The sequence below is a fragment of the Plecotus auritus genome (assembly GCF_963455305.1).
Source record: "Plecotus auritus genome assembly, chromosome: 4".
NCBI classification, from domain to species: Eukaryota; Metazoa; Chordata; class Mammalia; order Chiroptera; family Vespertilionidae; genus Plecotus; species Plecotus auritus.
The window spans coordinates 155,463,967-155,483,567 of record NC_137775.1 but is presented as its reverse complement, the minus strand read 5'-3'; the positions used below and the strand labels follow the sequence as shown (position 1 = coordinate 155,483,567).

Below are 19,601 nucleotides of genomic sequence, written 5' to 3'. Positions count from 1 at the left end.
CTGCTGGCCTGGTCACCCCTAACTGCCCTCCCCTGCAGGCTTGATTGCCCACAACTGCCCTCCCTTGCAGACCTGGCCCCTCCCAACTGCCCTCCCCTGCTGGTCTGATCTCCCACAACAGCCCTCCTTTGTAGGCCTGGTCCCTCCCAACTGCCCTCCCCTGCTGGCCATCTTGTGGCAGCCATCTTGTGTCCACATGGGGGCAGCCATCTTTTTTTTTGGAGTGATTGTCAATTTGCATATTACTCTTTTATAAGATAGGAGACTAGAGGCCTGGTGCACAAAATTCATGCATGGGGTGGGGTGTCCCTCACCCCAGCCTGCACTGTCTCCAATCTGGGACCCCTGAAGGGATGCCCGACTGCCCTCTCACAATCCAGGACTGCTGGCTCCCAACCGCTCCCCTGCCTGCCTGCCTGATTGCCCCTAACTGCTTCTGCCTGCCAGCCTAATCACCCCCTAACCCAGCCGTGGGCAAACTACGGCCCGTGGGCCAGATCCAGCCCGTTCGGCTGTTCTATCCGGCCCGCGGAGCCGAAAGAGCAGAGGGTTCTCTTGCTCTCCCCTCCGCTCCTTTACTTTGAATTTATATTAGTTCACACAAACACTCCATCCATGCTTTTGTTCTGGCCCTCCGGTCCAGTTTAAGAACCCATTGTGGCCCTTGAGTCAAAAAGTTTGCCCACCCCTGCCCTAACCACTCCACTTCCAGTCTGATCGATGCCTAACTGCTCCCCTGGCAGCCCGATTGCCCCTAACTGCTCTCCCCTGCAGGCCTGGTCCCCCTCAACTGCCCTCCCCTGCAGACCTGTTCCCCCCTAACTGTCCTCCCCTGCAAGCCTGGTCACCCCCAACTGCCCTCCTTTGCCAGTCCAGTCACCCCTAACTGCCCTCCCCTGCAGGCCTGATTGCCCCCAACTGCCCTCACTTGCAGGCCTGGTCCCCCCAACTGTCCTCCCCTGCAGGTCTGGTCCCCCTCAACTGCCCTCCCCTGCAGGCCTGGTCCCCCCCAACTGTCCTCCCCTCCAGGCCTGGTCACCCCCAACTGCCCTCCTCTGCAGGCCTGATTGCCCCCAACTTCCCTCCCTTGCAGGTCTGGTCCCTCCCAACTACCCTCCCCTGCTGGCCTGATCGCCCAGAACTGCCCTCCCCTGCTGGCCATCTTTTGTCCACATGGGGGTGGCCATCTTTGACCGCATGGGGCTGTCCATCTTGTGTGTTGGAGTGATGGTCAATTTGCATATTACCCTTTTATTAGATAGGATTATCACTTCCTGGAAGATTACTTCTATTTATGTTTTATAAATTTTTATTGTGCTCTTATCTTTTTGTAGGGATTTTTGTTTCTAATGAAGTCCATTGGCTTGTAAAATATTCCCCTAGAACTGATTTACCTTTATTTCTGCTCTGCATTCGATGACTCTCATGTATTCTGGATCAAACTTTATATAAACCTTTTCTTTAGGATACTGTTAGTATAAAAATAAGATGAATTCAAATGCCATACTAGAACAAAAACCAGAACATAGTGTTTATTTAGTACATGTAACTTAAAAATTATTTTTTTTTTCCTTTCTAAAGTCATGGGGAGAGAAAGTTTTTCTTGCTGTGGGCAGAATGCATGTGTCTTACTTCCAGTGAAATTACCAGTTTTCATGAATTCTGATTCTATATAGACTTGTCAGTTTTAACTCCTTCCCTCAGACAATCTCAAGGCCTATTCTCCCATCTCCCTCTGCAGACATTTATGCCAAGCTTCTTACTGTTTTGTCCATGTGCAAATCTGATGATCCTTCTTATTGCTCTGCCTTTTAGTTTCCTCTCTATAGTTTTCCTCTTTTTTTCCCCTATAAATTCAACTCCACAATCAAATTCAGCATTTTAGGAAATTTGTAGCAGAAGATATTACTATCATTTTTTTTTTCTGGAAATTTGAAAGGACCTTTTCATCTATACTAATAAAAGGGTAATATGCTAATTAGACCGGGAGACCTTCTGGGAGACCTGGATGTCCTTCCGGACAAAGCCAAAGTGGTGGGGCCGAGGCAGAGGCAGTTAAAGGTGATCAGGCCAGGAGGGGAGGGCAGTTGGGGGTGATCAGGCCGGCAGGGGGGCCAGTTGGGAGCGAGCAGGTTGGCAGGGGGGGGGGCAGTTGGGGACAAGCAGGCCAGCAGGGAGACAGTTGGGAGTGATCAGGCTGGCAGAGGGACAGTTAGGGGTGAGCAGGCCGGTTTAGGACTTCCCCTGAGGGGTCTCAGATAGGAGAGGGTGCTGGCTGGGCTGAGGGACATCCCCCCCACCCCCATGCATGAATTTCGTGCACCAGGCCACTAGTTTATTTTATAAAATTGATATCAAGTTTACCAACTGGGACACTTTTGTAATCCTTCATCCATTACTTTATCATTGTTTTTTCATGGCCTGCTTTTAATAGTCATTTTTAATAATATAATTAGTACCTTCAAGCTAATCACACAAAATAATACTCAGGATCTTGAAGATAAGTAGAACAGTGGGCAAATGACAACATGGCAGTCAAACAGAATGACTCACAGTAATGCCCAGCCATATGCATGGAACTTAGCAATATGCTATTATTTCCATGCATGTTCCAGATAATTTTTTAATTGCTACCTAAATATTTTGCCAAGTAGGTAAAAAATTAGTTTGTATTAAATTTAGTAAGAATTAGAAGCCAAATTCAAGTTATACATTTATGGGGATAACAAATCATTCACTTCAGGACTCTATTGAAACTTGACTTATCCTAAATGAAAATTGGCAGGTAAATAGTAGTACTGCTAATATTGCTTTTCTTGATCTAGATTATTAATGTCCAACATTCACACTTGACTTGTACCCATATTTTGAAATATTTCAATGCATGTTCCAAAAACTTCTTTTTAGTACTTAGAAAATAAAAGAATTTTTACAGTAAGTAGTAAATGTATGTCATCCATTAAAATAGCACTTGAAAAATAAAGTCACAAAGTACTCACCAATTATAGTTTATATTGAAAATTGTGTCACTTGATAATAGACAAATACAGAGTGCACATAAACAATAAATGGGGAAAAACCTTAAATATAAAATCTAATTTAGGAAAGGAAAAGTCTTGGGAATTTGTAGCTATGTTTTTAAACTAGAACCCTACTGTGATGACTGAAAATATTCCATCAAATCTTCAACTATGCGTTCTAGGATTTATTTAACAATTTTATGAATCATAGTCTCTTACATTGTGCACACCACAATCCCATGAGTAGCTTGCTCAAAGTAGACTTTCTTGGAACTCATTACAGACATATGAAATCAGGATCTCTGGAGATGGAAACTGAGTATCTTTAATTTTTAAGATTTTCAGGTAATTCCAAAATAAACAATCTAAGAACTCCCAACTAGATGACTTCTAATTTAATTCTCACATTTAAATTTTATGATATAATTTGAATTCTGCATTAACCAACACTGAACTTATATTTATTTTTAATAAAATCAAAATCAAATCACAACTATGAAAAGGGTTATTAATCTGATCATTCATAAAAAACAAAAAACAAAAAAACACCCATTATTTTCCCCTGGCCTGTGATTAATTTCTGTAGTACATTCCTTCACTACTTTCTATAAAAATTCTTTTCTAAATATTATCACCCTGTCTTGTGAAAGCTTATAACAGTCCCTCATGATTTAGCATATTTATTTTCTGAAGGTTTAATACATCAACATTGTATCTCATAGCTAGAATGTTAACTTCTTGGGATTAGGTCCTAATGACATATCTTATTGTTTTTACACAATTCCTAGAACAATATTGATTAAGTCTATACAGGTCATTTTCACTAGAAAAATCTTATTATTATTTGTCTATATAGTTACATACAAAGCACAGCAATTACATCCTATCTAATAAAAAAGTAATATGCAAATTAACCATCACTCCGCTACACCCACAAGCCACGCCCACTAGCCATACCCACTAGCCATGCCCACTAGCCAATCAGGAGCGAGTATGCAAATTAACCCCAACCAAGATGGCTGCAGCCACAGAGAGAGCAGGAGGGAGGCTTGGGTATCCCCGGCGATGGAGGAAGCCAAGCTTTCTGCACACCCTGGTCAGCCCAGGACTCCGCTTAAGGCTACAAAGTTTCAATGATAGAAGATAAATAAATCCCAACAAAAATGACGGCAGCCACAGAGCTGGAGAGAGCAGGAGGCTAGGGTTGCCCCCGACAATGGAGGAAGCCAAGCTTTCTGCACACCCTGGCCAGCCCAGGCCTCCACTTAAGGCTACAAGTTTCAATTATAGATGATAAATAAATTTCAACAGAAATGGCTGCCACCACGGAGCGAGCAGAAGGTTTCGCTCTGCTCTAGGCTACAAAGTTTCAGTTGTAGAAGATAAACAAATCCCAGATACCAGGGCCTCCACTTGGGTCACCGGGGGGCGTGGCCGGCCTGCAAACCACCACAGGCCCCTCGCCCAGGCTGCCCCACGCCCCAAGGGAACCCCCACCTTGATCCGGGACACCCTTCAGGGCAAACCAGCTGGCCTCCACTCATGCACCAGGCCTCTATCCTATCTAATAAAAGAGTAATATGCAGATTGATCATCACTCCAACACACAAGATGGCTAACCCCATGTGGTCAAAGATCCTGCCCCCATGTGGACACAAGATGGCCAGCAGGGGAGGGCAGTTGGGAGGGACCAGGCCTGCAAGGGAGGGCAGTTGTGGGTGATCAGGCCAGCAGGGGAGGGCAGCTGGGGGCGATCAAGCCTGCAGAGGAGCGCAGTTAGGGGTGACCAGGCCAGCAGAGGAGGGAATTTGGGGGCAAACAGGCTCGCACGGGAGCAGTTAGACATCAATCAGGCTGGCAGGGGAGTGGTTAGGGGGTGATTAGGCTGGCAGGCAGAAGCAGTTAGGGGCAATCAGGAAGGCAGGCAGGCGAGCAGTTGGGAGCCAGCAGTCCTGGATTGTGAGAGGGATGTCCGACTGCCCATTTAGGCCCAATCCCTACTTGGATCGGGCCTAAACAAGCAGTTAGACATCCCTCGAGGTGTCCCAGATTGGAGAGGGTGCAGGCTGGGCTGAGGGACACCCCACCCCCATGCATGAATTTCATGCACCAAGCAGGCCTCTAGTTTAAATATGATTTTTTAATTTATAAAATAACACACTACTTTAAACAACAACAAAATTACAAAATTATTGTTCAGTTTAGGAGCTTGAGAATTGGTTGGTTTGAGCTTTGCAGTATACCCCTCTAACCTAGATGGTTTCTGGCATATCCATCCTCTCTCCAAGTCCTAGTTCATGTTCCTTTCCAGAGATATAGAGCTATCCTCACATACAGTTATAATGAGCTTAATGTTCCCTGCTTGTTTTGAGAAATAAGAGAAGGCCCTTATCCTGCTTTTGCACAAAAGCATCTCTTCTACTTACTTGTCCCATGTCTTTAAAATACACACTAGAATTTTATGTGTATATATATATATATATATATATATATATATATATATACACATATATACATATATATATATATGTGTGTGTATATATATATATATATATATATATATATATATATTACCTCCTTTTGGATGTTTAACATGTTGAATTGTTTTTTTTGAAATAAGTCTTTAGTATCACACATAAAATTTTAGTGGAGGAGAAGATATGAGTAGTTAGAAGAGGTTTGAGAAACTGTGTTCTAAAAGCTCACCACTGATTTTTCAGAGGAAATTCTTAATTTCATTATTTTATACTAGAGGCCCGTTGCACGAAGATTCATGAAATAGGCCTTCCTTCCCTGGCTGCTGGCACCTGTTTCCCTCCGGCACCCAGGACCCAAGCCTTCGCTCTGGCCACAGCGGAGAAGCCAAGCCTCTTTAGTCTTCAGTTGTCTTCAGTATTCAGTCGTCTTCAGTCTTCAGTTTTCAGTCTTTGCCTAGGCCAGAGCCTTTAGTCTTTGCTCCGCACCTGCGTATGCAAATTAACCCATCTTTGTAGGGTTAATTTGCATACTCACTCCTGATTGGCTGGTGTGCATCGTGGAGGTACAGTCAATTTGCATATTTCTCTTTTATTAGTGTAGATGTACTACTCTGTTGTGCATAATCAGAATCAGTGTATAGTATCCATGTTTGCATAGCATGGTAACTAGAAAATTTACTTAATTTAATTAAATTTTATTTTTTAAAATTTGTTTATTCTCTGAGTATTTATTCCATCAAATAACTTTTAAACTACTATATTCCATTTAAAAAGTATTGGTATTAGGAAGAAAATTTTAGTAATGCAAATTTAAAATATTAACATTAATAATATAATATTAATGTCATCTCAATTTTCTTTTTAATTTTTAAAATTTTTCTTTTTTTTTCCATCACCATTTATCCCCACATACTCTCCTCCATCTTCCACCACTAGCCTCCCCCCTATAATCATCACACTGTTGTTCATATCAGAGTTATTTTTCTCTTTTTATTTTGCTCAAACTCTCCACTGCACTTCCAACCAGCACCCCACCTCCTGACAGCTGTCAGCCTACTCTCTCTCTATGAGTCTGTCCTTATTTTGCTTTCTAGTTCATTTTTGTTCATTATATTCCACATATCACTGAAATTATATGGTACCTGTCTTTCTCTGACTGGCTTATTTCACCTAACATAATGTTCTCCAGGTCCATACATGCTGTCACATAGGGTAAAATTTCCTTCTTTTTTATGGCAGAGTAGTATTCCATTGTGTAAATCTATCATAGCAGTTTTACCCATGCATCTACTGATGGACACGGGCTGCTTCCAAATCTTGGCTATTGTAAATAACGCTGCAATAAATATAAGGGTGCATATGTTCTTTCGAATTAGTGTTTCAGGTTTCTTTGAGTAAATTCTCAGAAGAGAAATCACTGGCTCATAAGGCAGTTCCATTTTTAATTTGTTGAGGTAACTCCACACTGCTTTCACAGTGACTGCACCAATCTGCATTCCCACCAATAGTGAATGCCGGTTTCCTTTTCTCCGCACTCTTGCTAACACCTGTTGTTTATCGATTTATTGATGATAGCCAGTCTGATGGGTGTGAGGTGATATCACATTGTGGTTACAATTTGTATTTCTCTGATGATTAGTGATGTTGCACATATTGTCATATGTCTATTGGCCATCTGTATGTCCTCTTTGGAAACATGTCTATTCAGGTCCTTTGCCTATTTTTTAAAATATGTTTTTATTGATTTTAGAGAGAAAGGAGGGGAGGGTGAGAGATAGAAAGATTGATGAGAAACATTGATAGGTTGCCTCCTGCATGCCCCCTACTGGGGATTGAGCCTGCAACCCAGGCATGTACCCTGATAGGGAATCAAACCAGTGACCTCTTAGTTCATGGGTCGATGCTCAACACTGGCTGGGCTCCTTTGCCTATTTTTTAATTGTATTGTTTTTTTTTGTGTGTTGAGCTATACAAGTTGTTTATAAATTATGTGTTTATCAGATTGGGGAATATGTTCTCCCATTCAGTGGGTTATATTTTCATTTTGTTGATGATTTGCTTTGCTAAGAAAAAACTTTTCAGTTTGATGTAGTCCCATTTGTTTATTTTTTCTTTGCTTCCCTTTCCTGAGGAGAAACTCAGAAAAAAATATTGCTACAAGAAATGTACAACATTTTACTGCCTATGTTTTCTTCTAGGAGTTTTGGAAGTCTAACCTTTACGTTTTTAACACATGTTGTGTTTATTCTTGAGTATGGTGTAAGAAACTGGTCTAGTGCTCTGGTGCACTGGGCTGGGGAGACCAGCTTGGCGTTTAGACCCCATGCTTCTCAGTGGGAATTCCCCACAACTGAGACAGGCTTCCAGAACTTCAGCTTCACTCTGTGGACTTGGGGCCTATCTCACACCTCTGCCCTTCCTACCAGTCTCGATGTGGCTTCTTCCATTTAAAATTTTTATTTAACAGTAATATATATTAAGGAAATGGTTTATAACTGCCCAAATCATCCAAGTGTTTATATTTCTTTGTATTTTAATAATTGATCCATGTTCTATACTTAAATAAAATCTATCCTATCTCTAGAATATAAAATAAAAATAATAGATATTAAAATTATAATATCTATATTGAGAATAATAGTTAATTAATTAAGGAATAAGAAAATTGAAAATAAAATTTCCTTATTACTTAGAGATAATTTTATTTTTACTTGTCTTTTGTTGGGAATAGGTTTGAAAACACTTTCTGGATAAATTGGCTGTTTATTTTTATTTATTGAATTTAATTAGTAAGCATATGTAATAAATTCTAGAATATGAGCAATAATGTTATGAATTATGTTAGTTTGTCTTATTATTTAGGTTTTTGTCTTGCAAGTTGAAAAAGGTGAAATATACCTACCCCTTTTTCCTTAGTGAAAAAAACTTTTTATTTATCTACTAACAGTTTAGTAGTTTAATAATTCTACACTTTTAAAATGTATAAACATCTAAAACTTATTTTTCCTCTTCTATAGACATTGTATATATTGAGCAAATTTCCATAATCCAAGAATTATACTTTAATATTTTAATTGGGAACATTTAGAGAAGTGAATGTGCTGTGTGTCATCCTGCAATTGAGATTCAATGAATCAGGATAATGATGTTCTTTTGCCAAAATTAATTCTGACATGAAGGATTGTCATAATTTATTAAATGCCAAGCCATAGGAACAGCACCCTAGAAATAGGAGCTGATGATTCAAGCTTAGCAGGTTCTCCTTGTGCTCAATGTTAAGACTAGCTTAAAAGCTGGTCATAACAATGTTGGAGAAAGAATTCCTCCTTCCAACATGTTCTTTGAGTTCAAAAACGTAATGAAGATGTTAAAAAGATTTTTGAAAATTGCAGCTCTGGAAAATAAGATAAAGATTTGAAATTGGAAGCTACCTTGTTCACAGAAAGTTTTTAGACAGTTACTATCTGAAAACTGTTTGTCCTTATACCCTATCATTTTTAGTGATGCTTTATTCTTTTTAGGTTTCTTAATTCTTCATTAAAGTTATGACATGGATTACTTTTTTTTTTTCCAAAGAGGAAGGGAGAAGGTTAGAGAGATAGAAATATCAATGATGAGAGAGAATCATTGATCGGCTGCCTCCTACACACCCCTGACTGGGGAATTGAGCCTGAAACCTAGGCATGTGCCCTGACCGAGAATCGAACCATGACCTCCTAGTTCATAGGTTAATGCTCAACCACTGAGCCATACCGTCCTGGTTGAAGTGGATTATTCTTTTTTAAAGGAAAATACAAGAAAATTCATGAGTAGTTTCAACTCAGTTAATTAACTCATGCCCTGAACATTTGATTCTTATCCTTATAGCCATATAGTGCTTTTACTTTTCTTAATTATTAAACAATTTTAATCGTGTTTTCATAAATTCAAACTATACCTGCAGTGATGGTACTATGTATGGTTTGCATGAAAGTATCTAAAGCATAACTGAGTGGTCTCACTGCATAAACCACTTGGTCAAGGTAATATGTTTCCCTGAAGGACTCTCTCTGTTTACTCCATGTTAGGTTAGTAAGGAATATAATGAAAGGAATTTAATCTTCCTAATGTGGATCTTAAGGATAATATAAAATTTTATTAACACAATTTATTGCACATGACAATACTAGGTATTACTGAGTGGAGTTCTGTGTACTCTGATGAAAACAACATATATATACATATGTACTGTGTTTCCCCGAAAATAAGACAGTGTCTTATATTAATTTTTTCCCCCAAAGACACGCTAGGTCTTATTTTCAGGGGATGTCTTATTTTCCCATGAAGAAGAATACAGTACACATTTATTGTTAAATGAAAATAAAGGAAATTTATTACCTGTATACGGTACGGTAGTACGGTAGTTGTCAACACAAACCAGACAAACTGTGAATCCTACAGTATCAAGAATTTACTCATTTATTCAATGACAATCATGTCATCATCTTCTGGAACATCATCATAACAATCCAATTCCTGAATTTCCTGGTGAATTCCTTGTGACTCCATTTCTTTCAGAATCAGTGGACCAAATCTCTCATGTTTAGCAATAGCACTGTCTTTAAATGAGTACTTCTTGTCAAGGTAGCCTGCTCGCAGTGCATTTGCAATGCAACTGTCAGTGATTTTCTCCCATGAATTCTTCACCCAAGTCACAACTTCTTACAGTTTAGGTTTCACAAAGTTTCCACGCTGATTTCTCTCCATTCTATTTTCAATGTAGTCATTAATTTCCATGCACAAATTGTCTTTGAATGGCTTGTTTATTGCAATATCAAGAGTCTGGAGATAGGCCGTCATTCCTGCGGGAATCATTATCTGATCTATTTTTCTTTCGTGAAGAAATGTCTTCATGTCTTTAGCGCGGTGAGTGCTGGCTGCATCTCAGACTAGCAGACCTCTTTGGCTCCCTCGCATAACAAGCGGCAGCATTAAATCAACCCACTTCCTTATAACTGATTGTGTGGCCCAGGCTTTTTCAGTTTCAGGAATAAAAATGCCCAAAACACGTTCAATCTTTTCCTTCTTGCCCTTAGAAATGATTAAAGGTGGGATTTTAGTGCCATCCAGACGAATTGCCAAAATACAGGAAACACGTGCACTTTCGTAAGCAGTGGAGGGAATGTATGCCAAGGAGGCACCCCGCTGTTCAATTGTTGTTTGAGATGATTGGCCCATAAACACTGCAGTTTCATCCATAGCAATCATGTTGGAAAGATTGTATTTAGAGAAGTCAGCATCATCAATAAAGGACTTGAATGCAAGTGCTCGCTTAATAACTTGAGTATCTTCCAACCTGAATAATGTTGTAGATCTTCTTAAAGATAGTTCACTTCGCTGAAGGAAATTATCCAGCCAGTGTTGTGATGCTTTGAAGTCTTCGGGGGCTATGTCAAACTGTGGTGCCATTGCAAGGGCAAATTCTTGAATCTGAGCCCTATTCACAACCAAAGCCTTTGCTCTCCTGTCAACAACCCATTCACAGATCAGGTCTTCCAGCTCGGAAAATAATGGTTGCCGACCTGATCCACACTTGCGCTTTTTAGCATTTCCCTTGTCCACTTGTTCAATGAGGTTACCATACTCTGCTCGCCATTTTTGGACCAATCGGATACTCAACATCTTCTCTTTGCAGAAAGCAGTAAGATTTTGGCCCCAAGAGTCTTCCACGATTCCTTTCTTGTACTCCACGGAGTAGCTTTTTCTTTTTGCGCTCATTTCTAGGGGTAAAAAAAAAAGAATTGGGGTATCAAGGTGGGGGGAGGGGGATCATTCAAAATGACACAGGGGGGATCAGAGGGGGGAATCAAAATGGCACAGGAGAATCAGAGGGGGGATTACCATTTTAGTAACCCCTTTTGATCCTCCTGTGTCATTTTAAGTGATCCCCCTCCCCCCACCCTTGTGCCACTGAACACCTTCACCAGACATCCCCCCTACCCCTTTATCAGACATTTACCCCCTGGGGCCTGCCTGGGGACTGTCACTGGGCTTGCTGGGGCCTGGATCTGGGCTGGAGCAGGGTCTGCCACTGACTGAGAACCTTCAGTCATCGTGAAGGCGGCCGCGAGCATCAGGTAGTGTCACCAGAGACAGACCAGCACTCACCACCTTCACGCGTCCCGTCTGCTCTAATCCGCCTGTTCTTCTACACGCATCTGCGAAAAGTCTCCTCCTCTCTCCCACCCCGCACTCACCGCTCACTCCGACCTCCGCTCCGCCTCAACACAGCAGTGACGTCAGGACTCCGTGTAACGTCACTGGTTGCTAGACGCCAGTCGGGGTGGCCCTAGCGACCAGTTTATGGTAAATTAATTTTCATTCTGAGACAGAGCCTGGGCCTTATTTTTGGGGGATGCCTTATATTTCACTCAGAAGGAAACCTGTAAGTAGGTCTTATTTTCGGAGGATGTTTTATTTTCGGGGAAACACGGTATATATACATATATATGTAATATAGTACCATCATTGCAGGTATAGTTTGAATTTATAAAGACACAATTAAAATTGTTTAATAATTAAGAAAAGAAAAAGCACTCTGTGGATACAAGGAAAATAATCAAATGTTAGGGCATGAGTTAATTAAATAAGCATTAATATGATATTCTCTATAACTATAATGAAAGCAGTTATTTATTTATTTATTTTCCTTTAAAAAAATAATGTATTGTTAGAAATTTTAGTCTTATAAAATTGGCCATGCTCTCATTCTTTCAAAGCCTCATGAAAGCATACTAAAGTTTAATAAGCACTAAATGTAACCGTTTATATAAATTTCAGTATTAGGTTAACTTCTTTTTATTGTTTTAAGTATTACAGATGTCCCCCGTTTTCCCTCATTGACCCCCATCTACCCCACACCCGCCCATCCCAGGCCTTCATCAAACTACTATCTGTGTCCATGGGCTATGCATATTTATATATATAAAACCCTAATATGCAAATAGACCGAACAGCAGAACAACTAAACAACTGTTCGCTATGACATATGGAACATGGCAGCATCGGCCATGGCGGGATGGTGGAGCAGGTGAGTGGGGGCAGACCAAGGCGGGGCACCGGTCCTGTCATCAAAGCGAGCCTCTGGTGGTTCCTGAAAATTCTTTGCTCCCACGTGCCGCAGTCCTGCCCTGAATCTTACAAGTAAAACTATCAAGAGTAAAATTGGTAAAGAGTACTTTTTGTGAGGAATTTTTCAAGAGGAGACTTGACATATATATTCTAGATTTAAGGGAATTGTTTATTGTATATAACATTTAGTTTTCAATCTAATTTTAAAATCAAATAATTTCATGATTGTCTGAATACCTGTCTCAGTAATATTATGTAGGAAATAAACATTTGTTAAAAATTAATTCCACATTCATAAAATTAACAATGGAACATGAATATCCTGGATAACCCCAAACAACAAAGTTTATATGATGAAACACTAAAATATAACCTTTAAATGTAAAATAATTAACGTGCATTATAAAAGTATTTGAACAGTATTGTGAAGGTGAAAACAATGAGTAATAAGATTTAAACAATTAACTGAATAGATAGGGTAATATTTTAAAGACAGAATCTAAACTAGCTACTATTCTTGTGTTATAGAATATGAATGATGAGCCTCCTGTATGCAATCCCCCACATTTGGAAACTTGGATTTATTCCAGCATCAGGATTCCTTTTATTCAGCTCAACTGTTCAGACAAAGATTCTCCACAGGAACAGCTGAGCTATTCAATTGTAAGAGGTAAGACATGATTTCAAATAAGTCACTTCTATGCTATTTAAAAGATAACCATGTGAGATATTTTATAATGGCAAAAAACATATTATAAAACTTATTTTTTAAAAAGAATGTAAGACAATAGAAATAACAATATATAATGTTGTTTTATTTCTATTTTATTACCTCATCATTCTCAGGAAATACAAACAATCAATTCACACTTTGGAGACTAGGCGTTGATCCTCCTTCTCTGACCATCACTCAAAATTCCCAGTATGATGCATTTCAAGGGATTCAGGACCCTCTGACTTTTCAGCTACTTATTGAAGTTACTGATGAATTAGGTGGGACTAAAGCTAGTCAGCTGTCAGCCACTACAACAGTCATAGTTCATGTATTTCCCTGGACCACAACACAGCCAACTTCTTCCACTGAAACAACTACAACTACAGTAAGTACTTAGTGATGAAATATAATTCTAAAGTAGTTTGAATTAGTCATGAACATAGAAGGTATTTGGGAACTCTCACAGGAGTTATCCTTATATTTTGGCAATGAAAGAGATGAGTGAAACAGTTGGTTTAATACATTAGAATTTCCATCATCAGAATAAGGAGAACATATTGTAGCTGTTAGTCATTAATTTTGAGTCAAGGTAAATGTATCATTGTTAATCATTGTTATACTCTTTTGTTAGTATTTAACTTAGATTTCTAGTAATTAGGTTCTCTTCATAGTGTACTTCTTCATTTAAATGAATACTCATGTAGGTTTTGTTATGCACATAGCACCATCTAAGGCTTACAAAAATATTGGACAAGCTTGTTTCCCTGAAAAACTTACAGTCTCACTGGAAGACAGGATATATACTTAAAACAATTTTAAAAAATATTAGATAGTGCCAAATGGTAGTGCATCTGTTATTTCATCTTGAGGTTTAAAATAAGGTAAATTTGTGTTGAGACAGGCAGTAAGTTCTCTGTAAATAGAGGGGGAAAATAATAATGTAATTCTTTAAACACAGATATTTTTATGTAAAGAGAAGTCAAGCTTTGCAGAAAGAAGGCATAGAATTACCCCTGGGAAGAGTATAATATATTCTGTGAAATGCTAAGAAGACAGTGAAGCTGGAGGCTAGATTTGTGTCAGGAAAAATGAAGCTCATGGTAGATATGTAAAATATGTGTGCATGGAACAGCTTGAATGTAAAGATGAGATTTTGGATGATTACTGAAGATAGGAAATTTTAACAATTTTGCAGCATAAAAGAACGATGCCTTATAAACTTTGTGAATATGGGAATAAAGGGAAAATCAATGATGTGATAGGACTGTATTATGTGGAATATGCTGTTTGATTTCAAATAGGTGGTGTTTAAACAGTCAAGTAGGTATTCATATCCAGGCCCTCACTAACATTGTTATGATGTTCTCCAAATAACCAAGCTAACACAATGAAATATATCTCAATTAAAATAGCCATTTGTTAAATAAGTTATAAAATTCCTCCCATTGCTTGACTTCACAGTCAAGAAGTATTACATTAGCTATACAAAATCATCATAGTACAATGTGAATATTCTGGGTGCAAAGATAACAATAAGTTGGACTAAAATGATATAGGACTGGTAATGTTCCCAAGTGCCTGGCAAAAGGAAATTCATATTGTCTCTGGGGCTTGGAATTATTTCTAACAATCATTTAATTCAGAAAAGAGAATTAGGCACCCTAAAATAAGGCAGTGGTAGATTATGTGGAGATGAAGTGCTAGATTTGAAATTTATACAAACATAAAATTCACTATTTATTATGTTTAAAATTTGTGTGTTACAAAATATTGTGAGGAAGTTAATTTATTTTAGGATTAGCCATTATTATTAGACTGTAGGTTTTATTATTATTAGGCAGATCTTTTCATTTAGCATATTCAATAAGATATAGAAACTTAAAAATATTTTTAAGTGGTTAGAATCTACTGCCAGGATTTTTCTGCTTCTAAATATAACTTAAAACCCCATTACAACACAGAACATTTTTAAAGCCAGATTACTCACAATGTGTGTCTATGAGTTATTAAAAAATATGGCCTGTGGATAAAATACTCAGTTATTACAAATAAACTCAATCATATAATAAATATTACAGGAGACATCATCAGCATGAAATTTATTATAAATGTAGATTTTTTTCACATTGAAAAATATATAGGGCATCCCATAAATTGTAATCTAGTGAAGGCATTCAATAAGGACCTGTGCATACTTTACAATGCCAAATATGGTACTTGATAAGTAAAAGAACCAATGCCATATGTAATATAAAAGGTATGTGATAGTTCTTAATTGGGGGAAGAGGGATTTATGAACTGTTGCAGAATCTGATGAAAGTTATGGTCTCTCTCTCTCTCCAGAACAATGTACACATGTATATGTGCATACACTTTTATATTCAACATTAGAGGCTTGTAAAATCCATCCCTGATCCCAGGTTAAGAAATCCTGACTAAAAGCAAAGGTTTATTACTGCTTCTGAATTATTAAAAAATATTTTCATGAGCAAAGTATATTTTTATTATGAAGTAAACAAAGTAATAGAAGCCACAAAAATAACCACAGAGAATATTTTACATAATATATTTCTTAAATACGTTAACACTTGGCATGTTTTATATATATTATCATAAGTAAACTAATACCTTGAGGCTTAGAAAGGAAAATAGAAAAAAAATTCTTTATCTTTAATGTAGAATGGCTTAGTCAAAGAAGCTAATAATAAATCGGTCCTAGACTAAAATAAACAGAATGGTTATAAATTGTCTCCAAATTAACTTTTGTCTTTGAACCCCTACCTGCCTATTCAGAGATCCCTCTCAGGGCAGGTAGAGAAGAAATGGTCATGTTTCATGAACTGAACTGAACTCCTCCAGTTTAAATGAAGATTGGCTAAAGAGACAATGAGGTAACTGGCTAGACACCATTTCCTGCAAATAAAATCCCTAAAGAATTATGAATCCAAATTCCTGAAACTATCTGCATTCAGCAAATTGAGTCCATAATAAAAGGCTCAGAATTAGTATCCATTTTCAAAATATAGAAGATAATAGAAACCTTAAATCATACTAATTTTTAACTATGTTTTTACTCTGATTTCAACATAAACAGTGCATAGATAAAAGAGTACAAAGGAGAAAGTCTCTATAAATAACTGTTTAATCTTTCCATTGATTCATCCTGGTCACCCATCCATGTTTGATGATGCATATTCGTACAATTAAAAGGTTTTTAATCCATCAATGAAAAATGTAAATGGGGCATTAGATGTATAGAATGACAAAATTTGAATTGTGTAGTGTCTTTCACTTAATCTCAACTTCAGAGACTAATCTTAAGGATCCTATGGTTGCTTAGAAACATATGCTGAGAGACAAGGGGGTCTTTTTAACCATATTTTCTACAGTGCTATGCTCATTGCAGAGGCATATTACTTTCCCAAGGCTGAATTTGACTCATCAACGGGCAAGCATTTACTAGCATGTATGTCACAAGATAATTTGCAATCATATGTGCATGGAACTTTGTGTTCAGCTGAACATTTAGAACAGTGGTTTGCTGGAGCTGGATAATTTAAGCTAAGGAAAGTCTATGTTAAATATTCAGATGTTTTGTAGGCTGGTTGTTAAGCCTGTAGTAGCTTGAATTCAATCATGGTGGAAATATTAATACTATGAAAATTGGTAAATGCTACAGGATTTTTTATTTATTTTTATTTTTTTGCTTTTTAGAGTTAGTTCACCAGCACACTACTGAACCTGCCCACCTTATTCTTTAACAGACTTGGAAAGGTAGAACCAATTTCAAGTGTATAAAAAAGAGATTTAAGAGAGATTAGCAAAAACTTATATATAATAAGCAAAAGTTTAGCCACCAAAAAAATGAAAGAGCATTTACTTTACTTTCTCACCTCTCATTTCAAAGAATAATATAACACTGTAGCCACACACTTTAATAGGTCAGAGTATCCATGAAAGCCACTTGTCTTTCTCTTGACATGAATCTACATATACACTGAGTGGCCAGATTATTATGATCTCTGAATGCATAATAATCTGGCCACTCAGTGTATATCCTATATAATAAAAGGCTAATATGCAAATTGTCCCCTTGACCAGGAGTTCGACCAGCAGGCAGGCTGGCCAACCGCCCATGTCCCCTCCCCCTGGCCAGGCTGGCCAGATCCCACCCATGCACGAATTCATGCACCGGGCCTCTAATACACACACACACACACACACACACACACACACACACACACACTCTGAATGGCCAGAGTATTATGCGTTCAGAGATCATAATAATCTGGCCACTCAGTATATACAATTGTTTGGGCATTTATTTTCATGTATTTTATGTGTTATGTTTATATACCCTAGAAGGAAACTAGCTCTGTGAATAAATAGTGAGACTCATATTTTAAGTTCATTAATTTCTTGATCTTTTGTTGATCTAACTCCCAATAGAAAGCAGACACAGAGTAAAGAGTAACAAAAGGCTTATGGAAAGAACTATAGTTGACCTTGTAGTTCAGGTTTGAACTGTGCAGGTCCACTGATAAATGGATACTCAAATAAATACAACCAAAGTATTTTCTCTTCCTTATGACTTTCTTAATAACATTTTCTTTTCTCTAGCTTATTTTACTGTAATACGGTATACATACATGTAACATACAAAATATTTACTGATCTACTATTTGTGTTATTGGTAAGGCTTCTAGTCAACAGTAGGGTATTTGTAGGTAAGTTTTGGGGAAGGCAAAAGTTATACATGGATTTTTCAACTGCACAGGGTAGGGGTCAGTACCCCTAAATCCCATGTTGTACAAAGGTCGACTATATTTAAAAAGGCATAGTAAAGGTAAGAAAATACAGCATGGCATAACTCTGCCTACCACTTCTTAAGCAAATTAGGCTATTCTGTATTCTACGTCTTCCTGAGCTACTCAACAGAAGAGCTAGGGTTTATTTTTAAGGAAAATAGTATCTTACGTAATTAAAAAGAAAATTATTATTTTTAAAAATCTTTATTGTTGAAAGTATTACATATGTCCCCTTTTTTCTCCTATTGAACCCTTATAACCTGCCCCCACTCCAGGCCTCCACCACCCTACTGTCTGTGTCCATGGGTTATGCATATAAAATAAAATTATTTATATTAGTCTCTGGACTGGTGGCTATATGCTTTAGGAAATAAAACTCATAAATAAACACTCCCCTCCCCTTAGTAAATAGACAAAATTCTGTTTGGTCATGTATGGTGAAATTCCTACATGGAAGTACTCAACGTTGTGGGATGTACTGCAGTTTAAAATATATATAATTGTCTGATACATATGAGTTTCCTTATACAAGAACAGTAAATCAAACTTTTAAAAAAAGGCTTGTCAAAAGTACAAGTATAAAACAATACTCAGCTTCATGATGTTGTTTATCAATCACATTGCCATTAGATTATTCATTTATTATTTATTTGTTTATTTATTGTCTAAAGTTTTACATATGTCTCCTTTTTCCCCCGCTTGACCCTCCCCCCCCCAGAATTCCCATCCCAGACAAGCCCCCACTGCCCCAGTGTCTGTGTCCATTGGTTATGCTAATATGCATGCATATAAGTCCTTTGGTTGCTCTCTAACCTCCCTCCCCTGCCATTTGTCTCTGGATCTATTCTTGTTCATCAAATTATGTTGATCACTAGAGGCCCGGTGCATGAAATTCATGCACGGGGGAGGAGGGGTCCACTCAGGCCAGCCTGCACCCTCTCCAATCCGGGACCCCTCGGGGGATGTCCAACTGCCAGTTTAGGACAACCCTCTCACAATGCTGGACCACTGGCTCCTAATCACTCACCTGCCTGCCTGCCTGGTCACCCCAACTGCCCCCCAATGCCAGCCTGATCGCCACTCACTGCCTCTGCATGCCAGGCTGATCGCCCCTAACTGCCCCCCCTGCCAGCCTGGTTGTCCCCAACTGCCCCCCTCTGCCAGCCTGGTCACCCCTAACTGATCCTCCCTGCCAGGCAGGTTGTCCCCAACTGCCCCCTCCGTTGGCCAGGTAACCCCAAACTGTCCCACCCCCGCTAGCATGGTCGCCCCATGCAGCCTGCTTGTTCAGTCATTTGGTCATCCCTCACTAACCCCCCTGCCGGCCGGTTGTAGGAAGCCATCTTGTGAGGGCATGAGGGTTAATTTGCATATCACTTATTTATTATATAGGATTATATCCCACATAAGAGATCATGTGATATTTATCTTTCTCTGACTGGCTTATTTTGCTTAGGATAATGCTCTCCAG

General features: G+C 38.6%; 1 protein-coding gene across 1 annotated transcript in view; it reads left to right on the top strand.

The window, feature by feature from the left end:
* The window catches only part of LOC308246865 (cadherin-related family member 4-like), a gene marked incomplete at both ends in the record, with an annotated part of 101,966 nt that overhangs the window by 68,527 nt on the left and 13,838 nt on the right, over nt 1–19,601 (top strand). The window contains 2 exons of the mRNA XM_080665208.1: nt 13,136–13,277; nt 13,454–13,707. Coding sequence (XP_080521334.1) covers nt 13,136–13,277; nt 13,454–13,707 — 396 coding nt within the window. The remainder of the gene's footprint in view (nt 1–13,135; nt 13,278–13,453; nt 13,708–19,601) is intronic.